This window comes from Oenanthe melanoleuca, chromosome 1, assembly GCF_029582105.1.
Source record: "Oenanthe melanoleuca isolate GR-GAL-2019-014 chromosome 1, OMel1.0, whole genome shotgun sequence".
NCBI lineage: Eukaryota > Metazoa > Chordata > Aves > Passeriformes > Muscicapidae > Oenanthe > Oenanthe melanoleuca.
The window spans coordinates 47,562,634-47,584,995 of NC_079333.1; the positions used below are offsets into that span (position 1 = coordinate 47,562,634).

The following is a 22,362-nucleotide window of genomic DNA, read 5'->3' on the forward strand; positions in this document are numbered from 1 at the left end:
AAATATTTATTTCCGTTTCAGAAGGGCTTTTGATGTGGAACTGAATAATGATGTTTTTGTTGGAAGTATATCAGCCCAGTTTCTGCTAATCAAAACTTGTACACCTTTTCCAGTTAACCCTTTTCTTTGTATTGCTAAATCACAGAATCATTTAACTTGGAAAAAAAATCATCCTCTTTGGGCAGCCTGTGGCAGGGCTTGACAACCCTTTCTTTCAGTGACCAAATTTTTCCCACTATCCAATCTAAACCTCGCTTGGTGCAACTTTGGGCTGTCACTTGTTACATGGGAGAAGAGACCAGAAGAGACACCTGGCTACACCCTCATTTTAGGTGGTTGTAATGAATGTTAAGGTGCCTCAGTTTCTCTAGGCTAAACACCCCCAGCTCCCTCAGTTGTTCTTCATCCGACTTGTGCTCCAGACCCTCTGCAATCTCCCTTGCCCTTCTCTGGATATGCTCCAGCACCTCAGTGTTCTTCTTGTAGTGAGGGGCCCAGAACTGGACACAGTATTTGAGGTGTCACCTCACCAATGCCACGTACAGTACACTTTGCAATTCAGTTTAATTAATATGCAAAGATAATTCATCTGAGCATGGAGAGCAAGGTCTAAGTGCAATTTATTTGTGAAATGAATGGTGTTATAACTGGTTTAGAAGGCACAGAACTTAAAATTGAGAGAACTTGTTCTGAGGGAATGAACAGAAATTATGGAATTGTGATGTTCCCAGTTAAAATTCTTGATTTGCTCTTGTGAAGGCTGTGCATCATGATAGATGTAAATACTGAGAACTTACAGAATGATCCATATCAGTGCCAGACTAAGGAAGATATTAATTATCATGGAGTTTGGAGGAGTAGTCAGGCAAAGTGTCTTTGTATTACTACATTGTCTTCACATAGTGATTCTTGGACTATATGGGTCTGTCCTGCCACAGAGTGGACAATCTGTGACACAGTAGGACTTTGTCAGATTATGAAGCTTGTGTGCCTGTGTTGAATTACTTCTGCTATCACTGCAGGACTTTGGTAGGACCTAGCCCATGTTATGATATTGTAGGGGTTTTTTTTTCTGCCTTGGAAATGTGTTTGACCCTTCCCAGGCTATTCAGGTCTCCTGCATGGAAATGACATGTGTGACCTGAGTCTTCATTATTCTGGAGCGGCAACTAGTTGCCTGTGTTAAGGCAGCTGGTGGAGCCAGAGATTTCCACTGGCTGTAGTGGGAGCTTGGACTCACATGTGGACAGTGAAATATAAGGGTCTTCAGCTCAAAAGGATTCCCACCCTAGAAATAGGATTAATTTGCCTGAAGATAGCTGCAGGTGCAAGTTATCATTTGATGTGTTTATTGGGAGAGTCAGAAACTGGCTGAAATTTGGGCTGGAAGTCTATTTTGCGCTGAAGTCTCTAAAACTGTATTAACCACCTAATTTTAGGCAAATGAATTCTCTTCCAAATGGCCATATAGGCACTCTGCTTTGTCACTGGCTCCTTCCAGCTTTATTTCTATGCAGTTTTGAGTGCTTCATTATTTTTTTCCACAGAGCCTGGGGACCTTAATGCACTGTTTTCTACGTTTAGCATTTTTTTAATGGAAATAATGTAATTCCGCTTCATGCACACTCTAGAGGGTAGACATTTAAGTGAGCTTCTTCTTGACATTTTTCATCTGCTTACAGAATGTGTCATGTCTAAACTGTCATCAGTGGAGAGAGATGAGCTTATAAAGAGTGAGTCTCACTTCATAACTTAGACAACAGTCTTCTCATTTTCTGTGGAGACAGACCAGGTGACTTAGAAAGTAAAATTGACTAAGATAGTCCCATGCTTCTGCGCTTCATTTTTTTCGTTGCAGTGAGAGAGTAAACAGCACCTCATTATGCATGTGGAAGGGTAATCTCTAGAATTCTCTTTCTCCTTTCTTCATGGTAGATCCAAAGCTACTAAAGTGCTGGAATATCTCTCTCCACTGATAGGAAACAGAGAGGGCCAAGGGTTCTTGGGGCCACAGTCCTCAAGGTGTTCTGCAGGTGGGCAGCATACTTGCAAATGAAGGTGACAGAGATGAAATTATGTGTTTGAGAGTGTGCATGGTGGTATCTTAACATTTGAGACCGTAAACTGGAGATGAGTCATGTCTAAGAGAGGAAAAATATATGGCCCCTTTATGAGAGAAAATTTGGGTGTGCAAATTTGAGTTGCAAGTAGTGACAAATTCGTTCCCAACAGTATTTTAAAAATCATATTTTAAGTGTTGGGTGTTGGTCCTGATGTGTAATGTCCTTTGTTCTTTCCTGAGCATAATAGAGCTCTGGAAGTAAAACAGTCTGAACTTAGGTCAGCTTTCATTTTTGGCATGAGATTTTGAAGTTATTACTCGAGCATCAAAACCCATTGTATTAATATGGACAGATGGTCAAGCTGCATCATGTTTATTGGAGCTATTGATGTATTATAAATGAGAGCATCTATGCTGAAGTCTGCAACTGAGAGCTTGATTCAGAGACATGCACATAGATGTGGACTGTAATTCACAGCTTCTGAGATTGTTCTTTTTTTGGGTTTTAGTGACCACTCTGAAAGGGTATAGGTCTAGTCTCCTGTAGGGCCTGTGTCAGATCTGTGGAGATGTTTTATATATGCCATGATGACTCAAAGGCAGCAGGGGTTATTGGTCTTGCCTTTAGTTGTCCTTTACTTCCAATGGTCTTATCTTGTGATAATTAAAATTCTGCTAGAGCAGTAAAATGGTAGAATTTGCTGTTTTCCTGGGTAATTAACAATATTGATATGAAAAATTATATTCCTAGTAATGCTGGCAACTGGAAGTGATTGTACTTCTAAGCTTACATGGTAAAAGAGTATGAAAATAAAACTAAACAACAGCTATCAATAAATTAATGATAAAATTTGCCAACATGCCAACTGCATGGAGTAGAATTATAAGGCTTTCCATATGATTTATATATCAGGGAGGGCTAAAAATGTGCGTGACATTTTGAAATATTTGATATATTTGATTGTTGACTCTTATGGCGAGAGTGGAGGTTCATGTCATCAGAGCACATACGAACAAATGCTGAGTGATGAGTCTCAAAATGCATATATAAACTGTTAGTAGAGTTATTAGGTAGGTTTTTATTCTAATGAGTGGATCTCAGAATTACAGAATCACAGGATGGATCAGGCAAGAAAGGACCACAGTGGTTTGTTTGGTCCAGCCTCCCCGCTCAATCAGGGTCATGCTGGGTCACATTGCACAGAATTGTACCCAGACAGTTCTTGAGTATCTGCAGTGAGAGAAACTCCACAACCTCTCTAGGCAGCCTATTCCAGTGCTTGGTGATCTGTACAGTAAAAAAGTCCTTCCTTATATTCAGGTGGAACTTCCTGTGCATCAGTCCCTGCCTGTTGCCTCTTGTGCTATAGCTCAGCCCTGCTGAGCAGAGCCTGGATCCATCCTATGGCACTCTCCTTTGGATACTTACAGGCACTGATGATGTCCCATCTCAGTCATCTCTTCTTGAGGCTGAACAGGCCCAGCTCCCTCAGCCTTTCCTTGTAAGAGAGGTGCTCCAGTCCCCCAGGCATCCTTGCTGTTCTCCATTGGACCCTTTCCAGGAGCTCCCTGTCTCTCTTGTCCTGAGGAGCCCAGAACTGGACACAGCACTCCAGATGTGCCTCACCAGGTCTGAGTAAAGGGGCAGGATCTCCTCCCCCAACCTGCTGGCAGTGCTCTTCCATCCTAAGGCACCCCAGGACACCAATGGCCTTCTTGGCCACAAGGGCACTGCTGGCTCAGGGACAGCTTGTTGTCCACCAGGACCCCCAGGTCCTTCTCTGCAGAGTTGCTTTTCAACAGATTTCCCCCAGCCTGTCCTGAGACATAGAGTTATTTGGTGCAGGACTCTGCATTTGCCTTTCTGGAACTTCAGACAGTTCTTCTCTGAACATCTCTCCAGCCTCTTGAGATCCTTCTGGAGGGTTGCACCAAACTTTGTTGTGTTGTCCACTCTCCCACCTTTGTGTTATCAAATCTCATATTTTTACCTCTTTATCAATGACCTAGAAAAAAAAAATGACAATTTTTGCTAATGTACAGATTACAAGAGATGGCATATTGATTCACAGAACAGTCAAAGGTTCAAAGAAGAGATATGTTTTAGATCATGGAGGGCTCTGGAGATACGGTAGTCTGGATGTGCATGTGCTCACAGTGTAATTCTGTGGCCACATAAGCAGAAATGGTATGGTAAATTCTCTCTGATTTTATTGCTGGCAAGACTGCCACTGGCATATTATGTCCAATTCTGCTTCTGCAGTTAAAGACAGATGATGACAAATTGGAAGAGAATCAAGAGGAGAGCAGTGAGAGTGGTTAAAGAGCTTGAAGGTAATGCCTGAAGATAATGCAAGGCTTCAGGAACTTAATCTATTTAGCTTTCAAAGGCAACATCAAGAGACTATTATAACTGACTCTGTAAGATCTCAGGAAAGAAATTCGGTACAAAATATGTTCTTACAGTAAAAGATAAAATTATACCAGGACAAGTGCTTCAATTCTGGTGCTGGGTGTAAATAGTAAATTTTAATAGATTAAATTGAACTATTGGAATAATTTTTCAGAACCTGTTGCTATTTTTTTTGCCAGACTTTCTAAAGTCCAGCTAAATAGTTCTGTATTCCTGTATTGTGTGTTCTGATTCAAAGAGTATTAACTTCAAAAGTGTTTCTTTGTTTTATATTGCTTCAGAGTTTTGGGCAGTTCTTAAGACTCTTCTTTACATATCTGTGAATGTGCAGATAAAGTGATGTTCCTATAATGACAATCTTTTTTTGAAGCATGTTTGGTTAAATGCATTTTCATTTTTGTAAATACTGGCAGTATGTCTGAACTCAATAATAGAAGTTAATAAAGCCAGAATGGTGTTCAGTGCCTGTAATGGTATCTCATAGAAAATGGAGATGCTCTTTGTCCCAACCAACTAGCAATTTCTGGTTGATACATGGTATTAATATGGTATTAAGAGGTAATTTAGGTATTGTAAACTATTGATGAATGAATAAGATTGAGTCCCAGTACTTGAGAATAATAGTGTTACTTAAAATGGATTTTTGGGTGCATTAATTATAGCCTTTCTTTTCAACAGGCCCATGCTAAGGTCTGGCATCTCTACAATGACCATTTCCGTCCAGTTCAAAGAGGAAAGGTGTCCATTGCCCTTAGCTCCCACTGGATAAAACCCCTGCATATGACTGAAAAGAACATAAAAGAATGTCAAAAATCCCTTGATTTTGTGCTTGGCTGGTTTGCTAAGCCCATATTTATTGATGGTGACTATCCAGAGAGCATGAGGAGCAACCTCTCATCTCTGTTGCCTGAATTCAGTGAGGCTGAGAAGAAGTATATCAAGGGAACTGCAGACTTTTTTGCTCTTTCTTTTGGAGCTACCCTGAGTTTCCAGCTTTTGGACTCTCACATGAAATTCCAGCAGTTGGAATCAATAAGCCTGAGGCAGCTCCTTTACTGGATAAACAGTGAATACAACAATCCCCAAATATTCATTGTGGAGAACAGCTGGTTTGTTTCTGGTACCACCAAGAAAGATGATGCCAAATATATTTACTATCTCAAGAAGTTCATTGTGGAAACTTTAAAAGGTAGGACTTACTTTGTATTAATACATGCTTGAAAAAATCATACTTCAGGATAGCCTACAGGGGTGTGTTGAGGCACCAGGCTGAAAACTGATTTTTGTGTTTAGCATTCATCTTGGCACTTGTGAAATGAGACTTCAAATCCCTTTTCTGGGTTTGTTTTTTCCTTTAAAGAACTTTTCTGCAGATAGCATTTGGTGAGCTTGATGCTGCTGTCCTTGAAGTCAGTAGGAAAATTTCTACTGTCTTTGGTAGGAGGAAGAGCAAGATGTAAACTATATTCTCAGTGGCCTTAGGAGAAATTTCTGTGTTATATATTAATAGCTGCTTTTCTTACCTGAATGCATATGTACAAAATATAAGAATATATATATGGGAAGCTAAATACTATGCAATAGGAATTCCCCTGGAAAAACCCATAAGGCTGAAATAGTACATTTTAAAATTAAATATTGGAATCTTTTCATTCTGCATCTTGCCCTTGTACAAATTTTGCATTTGTACAGCTGTGGCATCAATCACAGTAATTGGAATTTGCATCAGTTAAAGGAGAACTGAATGGTTGAGGATATATAATGAAAATAATTTAATTTGTTAGCCTATTTTTTTTCCAAACAGTAAGAAAAATATGCCACCTTAGATGAGACTTATTTGCTGTTTTCCTGTTTCCTTCCGGCAAAACATTTTTTCAATCCTAGTAGTCGCCAGTAAGTTGCTGGGCTTCCTACTTCCACTTTCATTGTCTTTTAATTTCTAAATTTACATTTTATTAAATGATTTACTTGTATACAGTTTACTGTTCGTGGTTTAAAGAGTATTGTTGTATCTGTTAGTTCAGATGAGATAGATGTTGTGTTACATTGCCATTTTCATATGGTGAATGAGAAAAAATTGCCTTCATTTTATTCTCAGCAATAATGAAGATGCAGAGGACTCCCAAATTGGCTTCATCTGCTATTCCAGAAACCTAATTATTGAAAATGAATTAAAATGTGAATAAATACCTGAGCCTGTGGATCCAAAATAAAGGGATAGAAGCAAAACAGTAATTAACTGTTGCAAGTACGGTATCACTAGTTTGCATTTAGTCAGATAAAGAGCTCATCTTCATGGAGGGGTCATAGTCCAGTTAACCCTATTTCTGCTTAGATTTTAACTTGCTGGAAGTACATACATGGATCTGTCTTTTAATCATAGCTGGCTGGAAGCAATCTCAATTTACAAAGTGTCTTTTGTTTTATTGTATCACTCAATAAATAATAATAACAGCAACAACAATATGATGAACTTGTCATAAGATACTGGCACTTCCCTAAACCTTTAATAGTAAAAAAAAGAACAAAGAAAGCAGAGACAGACTGGGTCTGCAGAAGAGACTTGGTTATCATTAAAACAGAAAGTATTGCACCCAAATCTTCTGCTGTTAGAATCTGCAAAATCCATTGTAAATACCAAAGTTCTCTATGCAATACCTTGGGGAATTTAGCTGAGAAAGATCCAAAAAAAGCATCATGCCGTCTGTGAGCCGATTTGTTGGACAGCATTAAAAACCAAAGGCACAAGCTTTCTCTCTGAGAGATGTAGATATGCCTGTCCAGGGAAATGAAGCACTGTAATATGAAGATTTTTGAGGTATTTACCATGAAATTTACTCCATTGTTGAAGGGACAGTAAAATGACACTGGAGCTGTAGCACAGAGAAGCAAGGATGATTAATTTAGACACAGGGCCGCATAACTGGAATTTTGCTACTTGCTAGATCTTGCCAGTATCTGTGCCTGGTTGTGTGTATGCACTGGTTCAGACAGAGCTGCTTATTTCTGCATCTACTTTAACAAGTAGGTGCAGCCTAGTTGGTACAAGCCTGTAGAGTAAAAAGGAATTGGTGTTGAGGGCCAGGTGTCCACACTGTATGTATTCTCATTTCTGGATTAATTTCACCCCAAAGGAACCCAGGCCTTGCATTTTGAGTCCCCTGTGTGATGTGAACTGAAGCATGATGAGGGAGATTTGCTCAAAAATGTGCTCCTGATTTATCTTGAAGTGCTGATGTAGGTGTCCATTCTGATACTGCATGCTGTAGACAAGCTCTGTGCATTTTTTAAATTTATTTTTTAATTTTCGTTTAGGAAAGGATATTTATTCGGGATTCACAGACCAATTCACAGTTTGCTATTTTTTTTCCCCCAAGCACCATTTAGGGTTGATTAGAGTAAATACAGCTGTAGTATAAAATTGTTAAATAGTAATTAGAGGTGTTAATTGGTTGGAGATTTCTTCTCCCATGCGTGAGTATCTCACCACTTACTCTGGGGTCATATTCACTTCCTTTCTCTGCCTCTGGTACAACAAACAAATGGATTGTGCCTTGTAAAGCAGAGCATGTTGCCTGGGAGGACGTCCAAGCTCCTCTGGGTCATGTTGACTAGTGGAGGTCAGGTCACTGTCTGGGGAGTTACCAGATCTGAATTCAGAGTCTTAAGCAGAAAAGGAACAACCAGGCCCATGACAAGTAGGACCAAGCTATTCTCAGGTATGTCCAGAGGCAAAATGTAGGTCTTGGGCACCTTCCTGATGGAAGCATGGGCTGAGGGCTTCACACACCTCCCCTTCAGGCACTGGAGACCCCTGAGCGAAGGGTTTTAAAGATCTGTAGTTGATACTTAAGGTTCTGCCACGTTTCCTTGCATGACTTCTATACTGTTGAGCCAGACAGAGCATGAGCTGAGCTGCTGTTTAATTTTTAATCCAGTTCTGGCAGAGTTCTGGTCTGTACAGTATCATGCTTGTAGGTGTGCTCTGGGGGATTGCTCAAATTAGGAGTCACTTGCAGTGGTAGTATGGACAAGGCCACTCCGTTTTAGAAGCAAGGACAGTCTAGGTTTCAGTCAGCCCTGTTTGGTCACCAAGAAACATAAAAGGAGAAAAAAGATACATATACAGAGAAGAGGAGAGGAGAGAGAAGAAAGAAGAGAAGAGAGAAGAAAGAAGAGAAAAGAGAAACATTAATTTTCATTTCCCAGTAATACGCAATCCATGTGACACTTCCAGACTTTTTGGAACTTCCAAACATTTTTAAAGTTACTTCTTTCCTAGGTGACACTTAAAAGTTAATACATTTTTTAAAAAGGATTTGAGGAGAATTTTTACAAGGTGCTCAGGAAGTGTGGGAGTGCTGTGTGATGACTTACAGAAGGGTGAGATGCTGTTCAAAGAAATTCTCACTGAAACTGGTTCACACAGTGGACCTGTACTGGCTTTTACTCTGCTGTATGGCAGATGTCATCATGGGTGCATGCAGAGGTTAGAAAAATAATGACATTTGCCAAACACAAAAGAATGGTGCCTTTAGGAGGAGAAGTATTCCATTTCCTTAGACATTTTCTCATGACCTCTGACAAAGACTGGGCCAAATTTGTTGCTTATTTAACCGCATTGTTCCTTTAATTGATTCAAACAGGGTTACAATCAAGAATCCATGTGGTCCCTCAGAGCTGATTGTAATGAGGTACATTAGCAGGAAATTAGGATCTTGTTATTCTGCTTGCCTGAAATAACGCTTTCAGTGTTACTAGGCTGGTAAATATTATGTTCAGTCAGTATCCAGTTTGGGCTGACAGAAAATGGTGAGTAATAAAGATAAACTTTCCTGGCTACAGAGCCAAACAACCAGTTCAAAAGAACGCTTAAGAATGTGCTTAAATGCATTGCTGAATTAGGGTGGGTCTAATTATGTAATTAGAATAAGCACACTCCTTTGTGCTTTCCTGGAGCTGAGCCTTGCTCAGGAACATTTTGCTGCATCTCAGTGTTTAATACAGCTAAAACTAAAAGTGAGTATCATGTGGAATCCTGTAATAAAGCTGGTAAAACTAACAGTTGCCAGTAGATCCTGACATTAACCTTCAAAGCATGTGGTGATTTTAGAGGTCAAACACTTGATCTAGAACATGCACATATTTTTAGAAAGTCTTAAGTATTTGAGCTGTAAAATGCTGTGCCATAAAAGATGTGAAGAGACAGAATTACCAGATAAACAGAGTCTTTCTGTATTATCACTTCTACTTGGAATCTGTGGTAATAAAAATTCATGTGCACACCAAACATGCTGTGAGGTTTTCTCCTAGTATGTATTTGGAGTGGAGGAGGAGGAGATGAAAAGGAGTGTAACTTTTGTTTGTGTACAGGGTAGTGCTGCAGTAAGAGCTACTCCAAAGTGAGCTGCAGTGTGAGCAGAGCAGAGGGCAGTGCAGGGCAGTCACTGGATCCATGGCTGCAGATGGCTCAGGCTCTGCTCTGAGGCTGAGGTTTGGCACATCTGATGAGCAGCACTGCTCAAACCATTGCTGCATGGCTTCTCTTTCTAAATCTCGCTGCTTTAAGGCCAAGCAGGCACCTGTGCTGCCTTCTGCCATAATCTGGCAGCTCCCCGAGTGCAGCTGAAATATGTTCCCTGAATAGGCTTTGAGGAAGGCTCTGAGATACTTATCTGACCTGTTGCATTGTTCTTACACACTAATGCTGCAAGCATTGCTGATAGGCTGTAATCTACAGAGGAAAAATGAGCACCCTGATAAGTTTGGGTTTGTTCTTTCCTCAGCTATCCGGTACGATGGAGTGAACGTGTTTGGCTACACAGTCTGGTCCCTCCTTGATGGCTTCGAGTGGCATAGAGGGTACAGCATTCGGCGTGGACTGTTCTATGTTGATTTTCAAAGCCATGATAAGAAGCTGATACCCAAATCTTCTGCCTTGTTCTATCAAAAGCTGATAGAAAAAAATGGCTTCCCGCCTTTGCCTGAAAACCAGCCCATAGAAGGTGTTTTTCCCTGTGGCTTTGCTTGGGGAATTGTTGACAACTACATTCAGGTGAGTCTGATAATAAAGGTAGCAGGCTGTCCAGCCAGATCAGTGCACAAGTTCACAGTGACATATTTGCTAAATTGAGTGTCCTTGCCACACTCTGTGTGTGTATTACCACAGTGCTGCAAGGAGACAGGTACAAGGCTTTTGTGCCAAACACTGTGTCTTTGATTCTTCACCAGACTTTCTGTGTGTCACCAACGAGAACCTGTCAGATTGAGACACTATAAGTAATGTTTCAGAAAAATGTGTGGAAATGGAAAGGAGTATGATGGTTGTTTTTCCTGAACATGTGTGATCAGTTATGGGAAGTCAGTTCTTTTCAAAGGGAAGTCAGTTAAATCTGCTAAACTGTAAAATACATGTTTTAGAAAACTTCCTGAAATGTCCTAAAACTCCAGTGGCATGTTTCTGCATTTTACGAATATACATCCTGGTACTGTTCTTAGAGAGATTTTATATAAAAGGAAGTGAACGATATTAGATTTAAATGAAATTTCTGTATTCCTTCTATTTCATTTTATGTCATACTGTGTCTGATGAGGGCCTGCAGTGCCCCTGCATAGAACCTAGCTAGTTTATGGCCCTCAGTCTTTATTTCAACTGATTTGATACTTTGGGAGAAGTTTTCAAATTCTAACACTTTATAACATGAGTGAAAATTGTACCTTAGCTATGATCGCTTTAACTGTTGGGCTCTGTAATTCTCCAACGCTATTTTGGGTGCAGAGCTTCTCTAACCACAGTAAAGAGGTGTAAATTCAAAGCCAAGACTTCATGCAAGAACAGAATTTTTAATTTATTTTTTTTCACAAAGGCAGAATCTTTCTTAAGGCTAGAATATGAGGAGCTTGTTTGTTTTTTCTCACTCCAAATGTAAGATTTGGCTTTGTTCTCTGGAGAAATACTTCAGCCTCCTTACCTCATGCACCAATTTCCAAGAAGATTCAAGTCATCCTCCTAGCTCTCAGATAGATTAAGAATTGGAAATGGAATTGCTGCTTTTGGAGTCAATAACAACTATAAAGTTGTGGAGTCAGTCAGCTTACAACAGCTAAAAAATCCCTCCGATCCCCAAAACCTTCAAAGCTGAATATTTTCTTTTCAAAAGGCCATTCAAACATTTTGTGCCATAAGGCTTAGGTACTTTGATTTGTAGATGCATCACAGTGGAAAAACTGTTTTGACAGCATTCCCACAGTATTAGTGGCAATGCATGCTTTAGTAATCTACAAGGGACAATTCTCCAGAAAAGCAATTTCCCTCAGACATGCTGTTTTTTATTACTTTCTCCTATAAGCACAGTACTGACCTCTCCGGAGAAAATAGCAACTGATTTTAGCAGCTTCTTTTATACAGTCTGCAGAGCCTCAGCTACAAGTTGAACACTGGTTGTAGGCTGACACCTGCTTTTCAAATGGAGGGAAGGACAAGGAATCTGAACTCAGGGGGAAACCACACACCAAAGATTAAAAAGAAAGAGAAAAGGACTAATAAAGACCATGGTACCACTATCCTGTAGTTTGGATCTAGAAAGAATTACACAGAGTATGAATGAGGAAATTTCACACTGTGCATTATTGTAAGTAGTTTAATTTTTCATTTTCTAGTCCTTACTGTGCTGGTGATTTTCATTAAAAAGTGTAAGTATAATTCTGAGCAACCCTGAGAAGCTCATCTTGTACTGTGTTACTGCGTGTCATACAGACAGTTCTGACATCTGAAACCCTAAAGCCTTCTCAGAAATGCATTTTCTGTTGGAGTAACATATAGTGGGTTTACTCAGAAGCCCAAAAAATTGATTCAGACATCAACAGCCTGCTGAAATAACTTGGAAATGACTTCAGTATGAATTAAATAAAAAAGGATGTCTTCAGCAAGAAAGGAAAATTTTGCTTGTCAAGTGAATTTTTGCTAGAAATCAAGTGGAGAGCATTACTCATCTTTCATCATAGTCAGGAAAAGAACAGAAGATAGAAATTATGTTGTATTCATTATTTCTTTTTCTGCATTCAGGGAGTGGTCTTGAAACTGACTGAACTGGGTAATTTACAAAAGGCAATCTCTCTGTAGACCCTCCTTAATCTTGAAAGAAAAACATTTTAAAAATTACTGTAGTCTTTATTGAAGATCTCCTTCTCTGGAGATCTGTTGCAGGCTTAGTGCCTTATTCCTGAACAATGCCTTGTTTCTTTTGGCAACTGGAACAGCCTAGAGAGGACCTAAACATGATGACCATTAGCATAAGGTTGTTTGGAAAGTAGGGTGAAAATGATATCTAGATTTGGTACTTTTTTGATATCACTTGTTAACAAAAAAGTCATTCATTCATATGAGCCCAAGATACCAGTATCAGAGATGCTGGATGTAATACTTTGACTAGGCTGTGCCTGATGGTTCTGATGTTCCCGCCTACCTGGAACAAGCAGCTTGAATCTGGTGTGCTTCTTGCTCTTCCTAGGTAGACACGACACCCGCCCAGTTCATTGACTCCAGTGTTTATGTGTGGGATGTTCACCATTCGAAGAAGCTCATTAAAGTGGATGGAGTTTACGCCTCGAAGCGCAAGCGTCACTGTGTTGACTTTGCTGCTATCAGGCTCCAGATCTCTCTTCTGCAAGAAATGCATGTCACACACTTCCATTTTTCACTGAAATGGTCTTTAATCCTTCCTTTAGGTAACCTTTCTCTGATTAACCACACCCTTGTACATTACTACCAGTGTTTTGCTAGTGAACTTCTCAGAGTTAACATAACTCCTGTTGTTGCTTTATGGCAACCTATGATTGAGAATCAAGAGCTTCCAGTTTCTCTTGCCAAATATGGAGCTTGGGAGAACACAGAAACTGTTCAGGCTTTTGTTGAGTATGCCAGATTCTGCTTTACAAGTCTTGGAGACCATGTCAAATTTTGGATCACCATGAATGAACCGTCTGTGAAAAACCTGACATACACAGCAGGGCACAACCTTTTGAAAGCCCACGCAAAAGTCTGGCATCTTTATGACAAAGAATTCAGGAGATCTCAGAAGGGCAAAATATCTATAGCTTTGCAAGCCGACTGGGTAGAACCAGCTTGTCCCTTTTCCAGGAATGACCAAGAAGTTGCTGACAGAATTTTAGAGTTCGACATTGGCTGGCTTGCAGAGCCCATCTTTGGCAATGGAGACTACCCAGAGGTGATGAGAGCGTGGCTTCACAGAATAAATGGTGTTGACCTGTATAATTTCCACTTGCCTTACTTCTCAGAAGATGAGAAGAAGTTAATACAGGGCTCATTTGATTTTTTTGCCTTGAGTCACTACACTACTACCCTTGTGGGCTCAGAGAAAGAAGATGCAGTAAAATATGACCACTACCTTGAAGTTCAAATGATCAATGACATCACATGGCTTCACTCTCCCAGCAGAGCTGCGGTAGTGCCCTGGGGACTGCGCAAATTGCTCAAGTGGGTGAAATCAAAGTATGGTGATGTCCCAGTTTATGTTATGGCTAATGGGATTGATGATGGCCAGAATATGGTGCACGACAAGCTCAGGGTGTATTACATACAGAATTACATCAATGAAGCTTTAAAAGGTAAGGAACCACAGATGGTTTATATGTCACAAATCCCACTATTAGTATACACTCTGTGATAGAATATTTTTAGCTTTTTAACACATTCTCTGTAGAATACACCATAAATGAAATGTTACTGCAGTGTAACAGGTAATTTTCCCTTTGATTTATGATTGATTGATTTTAGTAAATGTCAGGAAGACTGACCTTGCTTATATTCTGCATAAGACAGAAGTTTTTTATGGATTCAGTAAATTTAAATAGAAGTTATGTGAGTAGCTCCACATGTATTTAGTCAGATTTTCATCTTATTGCACGTCTACTGTTTTGCTTTGTTGCTTCTCTCCACTGATGTGCCTCAGGTCTGGGTATGAGCTCTGTTCCTTAGTTGCCTCTGTATCTTATCCAACAGTGGTCTTATCCAAGAGTGATCTTCATAATAATTCAGCTGTCTACCTCATTATGCCATTTCCTGGACTGTTTCCTGCTATCCAGAACACATACAAGTCTCTGTCTCAAAGATTCATAAATTATAAGGCAAAAAGGAGGCATTTTGAGTCATCTTGTCTTACAGCAAGACAAAAAAGCACCCAAATGAGATAAATTTTTACTGATGAAGAATTTGGCACCTCACTGTTTGTGTGTATATATGTGTGTGTGTGTATATATATATATATACATATATACACATACATATGTATCACTTCTACTATTAATTGCTTTAACTTCAGCTTTAAGCAATTTTATTGTGCGTTTCCACATGTATTTTACCTATGTAAGTATTTGCAGACACAAGACAAGCTCTCTCTCATTTATCTCTTTGATAGGTAACACAGACAAAGCTCTTTGTGTCCCTTGCTATTTCACAAAGCTCTGTGTTGTTAATTTTTCCCTATATGCTGGCATTCCTCATGAGAGGGCAAACCCAGACCTGGACACATTGTTCCTGTCACACTTAGGCAGGTATAACATAACCTCTTACACTCCTCATTTCTACATGCAAGCAGGCTGTTGGTCTTCCTGGCCATGGTAGCAGGTTGATGCACAGATTCTGTGGTGATTTACTGACATTTTAAAGTTAGTTACAGATTCCTACCCCCCATTCCAAGCAGGACTGTCTCTTCAAAAGTAGGTCTGCTTGTTCTTTGATGTCTTCACATTCGGTCATGATCAAATGTCTGCGGCTTTTTTTGTGCAACCCTTGCTGCACTAGCTAAGTTATGTCTCTAATCTTTGTGATACTTGCAGACTGTGAGAAATAGCTTTACATTTATTTCAGGTTGCTGATATATTTAAGATCATTAAATGACAGTGCTAAAAGCCGAGCTCCATGACCATGGTAGAAATACACACACTGTGACACTTACCTGTAATTACTTTTTAGACTTCTAGTTCTATTACTTCTTAATTCTATTTGAGACCAGTTGAAATCTGTTTATTATGGGCTTCCCTTGACCTCATAACATTCTATTTTCTTGTTCCAAATGCCATCTAATACCAAGTCATTTGCCTTGTGAAGCTCTAAGTATATAACATCAAACATCATTACTTTATTGATCTGCTGATCTCAGAAAAAAAAGATGTCAAGTGATTTTGGCAAGATTTATTTTTCATAAAGCTAAGCTGATTGACATTAATCATGTATTATCTCCTAAATTTCATATTTATCAAGCTTTATATAATCTGTTTCACTCTTCTCATAGGTAGTGAAGGATGGCTGGCAGTTCCTGTCCACTTTTTTAACCATTGGCTTCCTCCTCTGTAATTTCCACCTCTTTTGCAAATTGCTGAACATCAGTGTTAAGTGCCCAAGAGTTCATTCTCCAGCATTTTGTAGCACTGCATGCATGTTTTATAAATCTATAGTTAAAAAACATATTTTGGCTATATTTGGGCTTGTGGTTTCAAACTGTTTTTTTTCTCTGTTGCTTGTCTCCTTGGCACTTCTGTTTTCAAAGTGTCTCTGGATATGGGCTTTTCTCCCAGTTCCCATTAGCAAGAACACCTACACATGCCTCTGTTTTTTACAGAACTTTGCCCTTTGTACTGTTCTGGTACCACTGTCCCCCAGTCAGTTTTTTCTCCTTCTTCTGTCTGGCTTGTAAATAGCTCCTGTGTTTTTCAACTTAACCTATTTTCTTATCTTTCCACCTTTTTGTGATGGATAAATATGTCTCTGCTAACTAGCCATAATACTTTTCTTAAAGCTTAATCTCCCCTTTTAGACACCACACACTCCTACATAGTGTTTAGTCCATCAGCTTTTCCATTTTTTCTTTTTCTTCTCTGGTATTGCACTTTTGTCTGTCTTGTTGTTACATAACCTTGGCATCATGGCTGATTCAGGTTTCTCCAAGACTTGCATTTCTTTTTTTTAAGACCTTATGTAGTAATTGAGATGAATTAGAAATCAGGTGTCCTTACCTCAGTGTCACAGTGTAGAGGAGGATTGGTGTGTTGTATGCCCTGGCCTTGAAGTCCCTATTCTGCCTTCTTCCTCCAGCTGGTTTCAGGCACTGCATGTGGAAATTTTTGTGCATGTAATATTGCTCACCTGCATTGTTCCAGGGGAGCCTGCAGGTTTATGCAGATAAATTATTCCAGCATACAGTATGGGATGCTTTGGACTGAGGCCGTATTTTGAAGTGTTTTGTACTCTGTTTAAATACATCTTTGCCAGTTGAAAACAAAGAACAGCAGTAACCATTTATGTAACACTGTTAAGTGCACCTGCAATTCTGCAAACACAACTAATTATCCTCGACAGCAGCTCTGCTAAAGGGTAGGTAAATATTTCATTTTACACATTAAAAGTAGGTTAGAGATGCTAAAGTCTTGTATATGGCTTCAGAAAGATTTGTTTCCAGAAGCATATGAAAATTCAGTTCTGTGTTGATCTGCTTTAACTTGTTAAAATAGTGATTTTGAGATATAAACTATTGCAGTTTGCATTTACTACCTTGGATTGATTTTTTTTGTCAAGTGGGATGGATGGCTCAAGGTTAACACTGCAGCTGCTGCGCCTCTTGCAGTAGCTGAGTTAGCAGTATGGATTGTGGGCATGTTCTCAATAAAGACTAATACAGATCATCTTAGATCAGGAATTTGGGTTAATAACAAGAGAGGGCAGTGATTTGCATAACCTTTCCCCTTGCACCTGTGATATCCCAGTACACCACCTCAGTGTGGCTGTGCAATTTTTCTAGTGTTACTGTGCCTTTGCTAGAGAGAAGTGCAGCCTGACATCCTCTGTTTGACTGTCCCCATCAGAATGTGCCCTGTAAGGGAGAAGGAGCAATCAGAGAAACAGGCTGCAGAAAACTAGGGGCAGGAAACCCAAAACCTGTATTCTTTCATATATAAAAAAGAGAGCCATCTTTTCATGACAGGCTCCATGCTGATCATTAAACACAGTCAGTCACTCACAGCTGTGTTTACCAAGCACAAGGAAATAAATTGCAGGATACTCACAGATCACACTGTTTGGCAGTGGCTAACAGATTCTTACTTTTTATGAGAAACACTTAACAGATGTACAAATACCTAATTTTGGAGAGGAGGAGTTCAGATGTAGGTTTAACATTCCCCTGCCCCTCCTTTACATATGGACATATGGTACTGCTCTTGAATGCAAAGTGACATTGATTCATTTCTTCAACCCTTTGTTTTCTTTCTGCAGCTTACACCTTGGATGACGTTAACCTTCAAGGATATTTTGTCTATTCTTTTAATGACAAGACTGCTCCTAAGTATGGTCTCTACAGCTATGTTGCAAATCAATATGAACCAAAGCCTTCTCTGAATCATTACAGAGAAATAATTGACAACAATGGTTTTCCTGGTCCTGAAACTCCTGAGTTGCTGTGTCCAGAAGAGGTTGCCTTGTGTCCCGAATGCCACTTCTTCCGAAAGAGAAAATCCCTATTAGCCTTTATCTCTTTCATATTTGTTGCTTTTATTGTTACTATATTCTTCATCACTTACTACTCCAAGAGGTTAGAAAGAAGGTATAAATAGAGCTTCTCATTTGAATACATCACTTACTGTCCTTTCTCTGCATCCCCTTGGGAAATCTGAAATAAGAGTGCACAATGCTGTGATTGCTTCAGCATTAGGAAGGCATTTACATTGCCTGATACTGCAGGGTATTGACAGTGAGAAGCTACTGCTTGCACATGGCTTCCAGAAATAATGTTCTCTGTTATAGTACCTTTGGTTTATAAGCACTCCTTGATTCCTGTAGTTGGAGTTGTCTGGGACCTTGTGGTGAGCAGATGCTTCCCTCTTCTTGGATTTACCTCACTGAACTGGACAGGTGAAAATAAGTTTTGAAAACAGTGTGATGGAAGAGTCTAAATGCCAAATTGTCCAAGACTGGGGTGAAACAAGAGTTTACTTTTCCAAACTGGGTTTAACACTGATGTTTCTTAACCAGAGCTAGAACCTAACTGGAGCAGGGATCAAGACTGAGAAGAAAAATGGAGGAGAATTACAAAAAGCAGTACCAGGGGAAAGATTAACCCCTTTCCTAAAGCAGATGCAGGAGAAAGACCAGGGGGAAATGAGTCTGTACTGCTGGGAGCTCTTGGTAAATCAGTCAGCTAGTACTGAGACTTCATCTGACTTCAGGATGCCATTGGGGAACTTCAGTTAAAGGAACTGTGTCCTTCTCAGGGAGGGTAAGAAGCAGGGATATATTGCAGGGGTCATCTACTGGGAAGAGATGGGAAGGGTGAAAAGGCTTCCCTTTGATTTGCTCAGAAAAAAAAAAGGCAAAGAGCAGGAACTGGGATGTCTTCACTGTCTCAGCTGGCAGAAGGCTGTGTGCCTGACCCTGTGCCCTCTTGCCCTGCACACCGGGATATGCCGCAGCTGGGACATCCCGTTTCTGCACTTCTCACAGCCAGCTGAATTCAGCTGCCACTGCTGCTGCCCTGCTACTTACCTGCTGGAAACCTGTGGTAACTTAGCAGGGATGGTCTCTGCATGCTATTTGTGTTGAGTACAGAGACTTTAAAAGCCAGCATTTTGGTGTAATAGTGCAGCACTTTATTGTTGCCAGGGTCTGAGACTGTGGAGCTGTTGGGCAAACCTCTCACAGGTTGGCTGGAGGTTCTCCTTTGAGCAACTGGACCTGGCAGCATTTCATCCCAAAGTATTACTGGGTCCAAGGGCCTCTTGTTTTTCTCTCAACAAGATAAAACAGCAAAATATTAGCACCATTGTTTATTAGTAGAAATACAGAAAGAATGGGAAAAAAACCCTATGTCATTTTGCCTGCCTTGTGAATTGCTGCATTTGGAGGGTTCTCAATATAAAGCAGTATGGTCATTTTTCTCTGCTCTCTAACTCTAGGTCTGCATTGCCTTCAGCTGTAATTGTATTTTTATTGTTATGTGAACAATGTCACTCACTGGAACGAACATTTTAAAAGAAATGTGCTCTTTGTTAATCAAGAATTATTTATCTACTAAAGCTGATTATGCTGTATTAAATGTGATGTTTATCTGTTAGATTACTAGAAGATGACTAAATAACGTCCCAGGGTTCCCTTCAACCTGAACACTCTATGATTCTATGCTGTAAATTAAAACTTACGTATGAAATATTATTTTAATTTGTAATTTAAGATTATATTTTTTCTTAAATAATGTATAGAAAAGAAAAAGAATTAGTATCTTCTCATAGTGATTAATATATTTTTCCTTCAGTTCCAGTCTTTAAATGGTCTCTCTTCTCAAATATGTATATTTTGGTATTGAGATTAGGTGCACATTTCAGGGATGAAGTATTACAAATATGTATAAAAATTATTTATAGACTGATAGGACTTGCTGTAGAAGGGAACATTTCAAACTGCTGTATATTTATGCATTGGTGCCTGGTGCACGGAGGATTATGAAGAAATAGCTCTCCCTGAGTGTATGAATTGTGGAATGGCTTTTCCCTGGCATGGCAATGAATCACCATGCAATACATTATGCCAGCTGCCAGGTGCCTTTGCAATCTGCAACAAGAAGTGACATCCATTTAGCACAGGCTGTACCCGGGTCATGCCCAGCTTGTGCATTTTGTGTGTGTGTGTGTGTGTGTGTGTTTTGTGTGTTTTGTGTTTTGCTGTTGGTCAGACGTCAGGACCTGATGTTTCTGAGCAGCCAGGTGTACCTCGGTTGTTCTTGCCTCCCCTGGGTTTGAGGGGGCTCTGGGGGCCTGGGCAGGGCAGATCCAGAAGAGAACATGTGCCATAGTGCTGGTGGACACTGGCTTGACCTGATGCTTCATGAGCAGTTCCCATCCATCCAGCTGCTGCTGGGAGCTGTGGAATGGCCCAGGGCAGCACAGTGTGTGAAACAGCAGCCCCAGCACGGAGGAGACACAGCAGGCTCTTCTCATAGAGGCTGGGTGATATGTAACCACTGACAGGCAGATGGCACCAGCTGGATAGCTAATTTGTAGGTAAACTGGGATTTGTGACTGTGTGATCTTACCCACTCATGGAGCCATGACCCATGGAGCTCACACAGCCTTTGGTATAGTTGCCTTCAGAAGAGGTTTTAAATATCACTGCAAAGCACAGCTGGCTTGAGCAGGGCACAGTGATTGCCAAAGCCTTTTCCCAGGCATCCTGCCTGGGGTGCTGCCTGGGCCAGTGAATTGCACAATGATGGGCTGTTCTGATGGGGATAATAATGGTATGGTTTTGCATCTGGAATCGGCCTTATTTTATGTATTCAGGGGACAGTGCAAGTTTCCTGTCAATTGTCTTGAAAAAATCACTAACAGCACAGAAGCCCTTGAATAGGCAAAGATTGGGTTCTTCAAGGTGTGCTTATGCAAAATGATGTGACAGTCACCTCCTTTGGTCCTGCTGTGGGGCACTTGCTGCCTTTGATGCCCTCATGAGAGCAGTGATCTGGCACTCCCGACCCCATCTGTGCACCCTGAGCAGAAATGCAGGCAGCAAGGACTTGGAGCAGAGGGGTCTCCCTTCTCAGGCTGCAAAGACAGCTTGGTGGTGCCTGGTGGTTTGTTTTCTGAAGAGCAGCAAGGTTCAGCATGTTCAACTTGCAGTTTTTAGGTAGAATGCTTTCTTGATTTTTAACTGTGTTTATAGAATGAAATGCTGTTGCCAGTTTGCTTAGTGCTCCAGATTAAACATTATATCTGTTCAAAATATTTTTGTCACATGTGTGCAAAACTTCTGGTTTATTTCATGAAAAGATTGTGCAGAGTGACTGTGGGAGGGATGTCTTTGCTAAATGACAAGATGAATGTTATATTGTTTTTATAACAATCACAGAAGTGAAATAAAGATACTGAATGTAACAAATTGTAACATGATTTTACTGCTTAATCTGTCCAGTTTCTTTGCCTGCAGCATGAAGTACAGAATATCTCAGTAGAGGCTATTGTGATAACTCTAAGGAGTTTGTGTTGCTGTTTGTTTTTCCTGTGACACAGAAATAACTCTAACTTTTGTTGGAGATTTCTGGAGCCTGTGGCTAAACAGATGTTTTTCCAACAGACCTAGGAGTTTGGAGGGTTTTTGTTATTTGAGATATTTTTTTTATTATTATTATGTTTTAAAGTGACTGTTGCTATTTAGAAAGTCTGTGGAAGTAACCATACCAATTTAAGAGTGCTTTGGTGCAATACCTTATTCCATAGTAACACTGCAGTAAATCTGAAAACCCTTTTATTCCAGTAGAGTTACTCCCAGGCTTCAGGGGTTCTGTCAGCATAGCTCAGCACTAAGCAGTCTGTTTGTGGCATCGTTGTTAAACATCCTAAAGGTAGTAAATGTCAAGATTAAGGGAAGTGGGAGTAGAATGGGACAAACCCAATGGATGGAACAGGGACCATACAAGTTTCAGCATGTCTAAACACACAACTTGCCCTTTTTTCCTTGCATTGCAGATCTTGCTTTCAAGTTGTTTAGAAAACTTGATCTGTTCATTCTGCTTGCAGAGACTGCTGAGGTGAAAATTCCCTTTTTCAGGGTGAAGAAGTCAATTCTAGGTGCCAGACTTCAGCTTTGGCAAGGAAAGTTCAATCCTGTTCCTTCTTTGCTCAAGCAAAGCCAAGAAAAAGAGGCATGGAAAAGGAAAGGGAAAGCTCTTCCTGTCTTTGATGTGCCACTCATGAATTGCCAAACCACCCTTCCTCATCCCTCTCATGGCTATGCTGGTGCAGGCTTGTTAAGCCCACCCTTCTTGTTAAGCCCACCATTTATAAGAGTTTGGAAAAAGGGACTAATGAGGTGAGAAGAGAGTGTCAG

General features: G+C 40.2%; 1 protein-coding gene across 1 annotated transcript in view; it reads left to right on the forward strand.

Annotated features, from left to right (window-relative positions):
* The window catches only part of KL (klotho), a 45,938-nt gene extending 24,520 nt beyond the window's left edge, over positions 1-21,418 (forward strand). Inside the window, exons 2-5 of the mRNA XM_056501321.1 lie at positions 5,154-5,664; positions 10,262-10,530; positions 12,986-14,102; positions 17,764-21,418. Coding sequence (XP_056357296.1) covers positions 5,154-5,664; positions 10,262-10,530; positions 12,986-14,102; positions 17,764-18,101 — 2,235 coding nt within the window. The 3' untranslated portion in view covers positions 18,102-21,418. The remainder of the gene's footprint in view (positions 1-5,153; positions 5,665-10,261; positions 10,531-12,985; positions 14,103-17,763) is intronic.
* Positions 21,419-22,362: the final 944 nt, after the last annotated feature.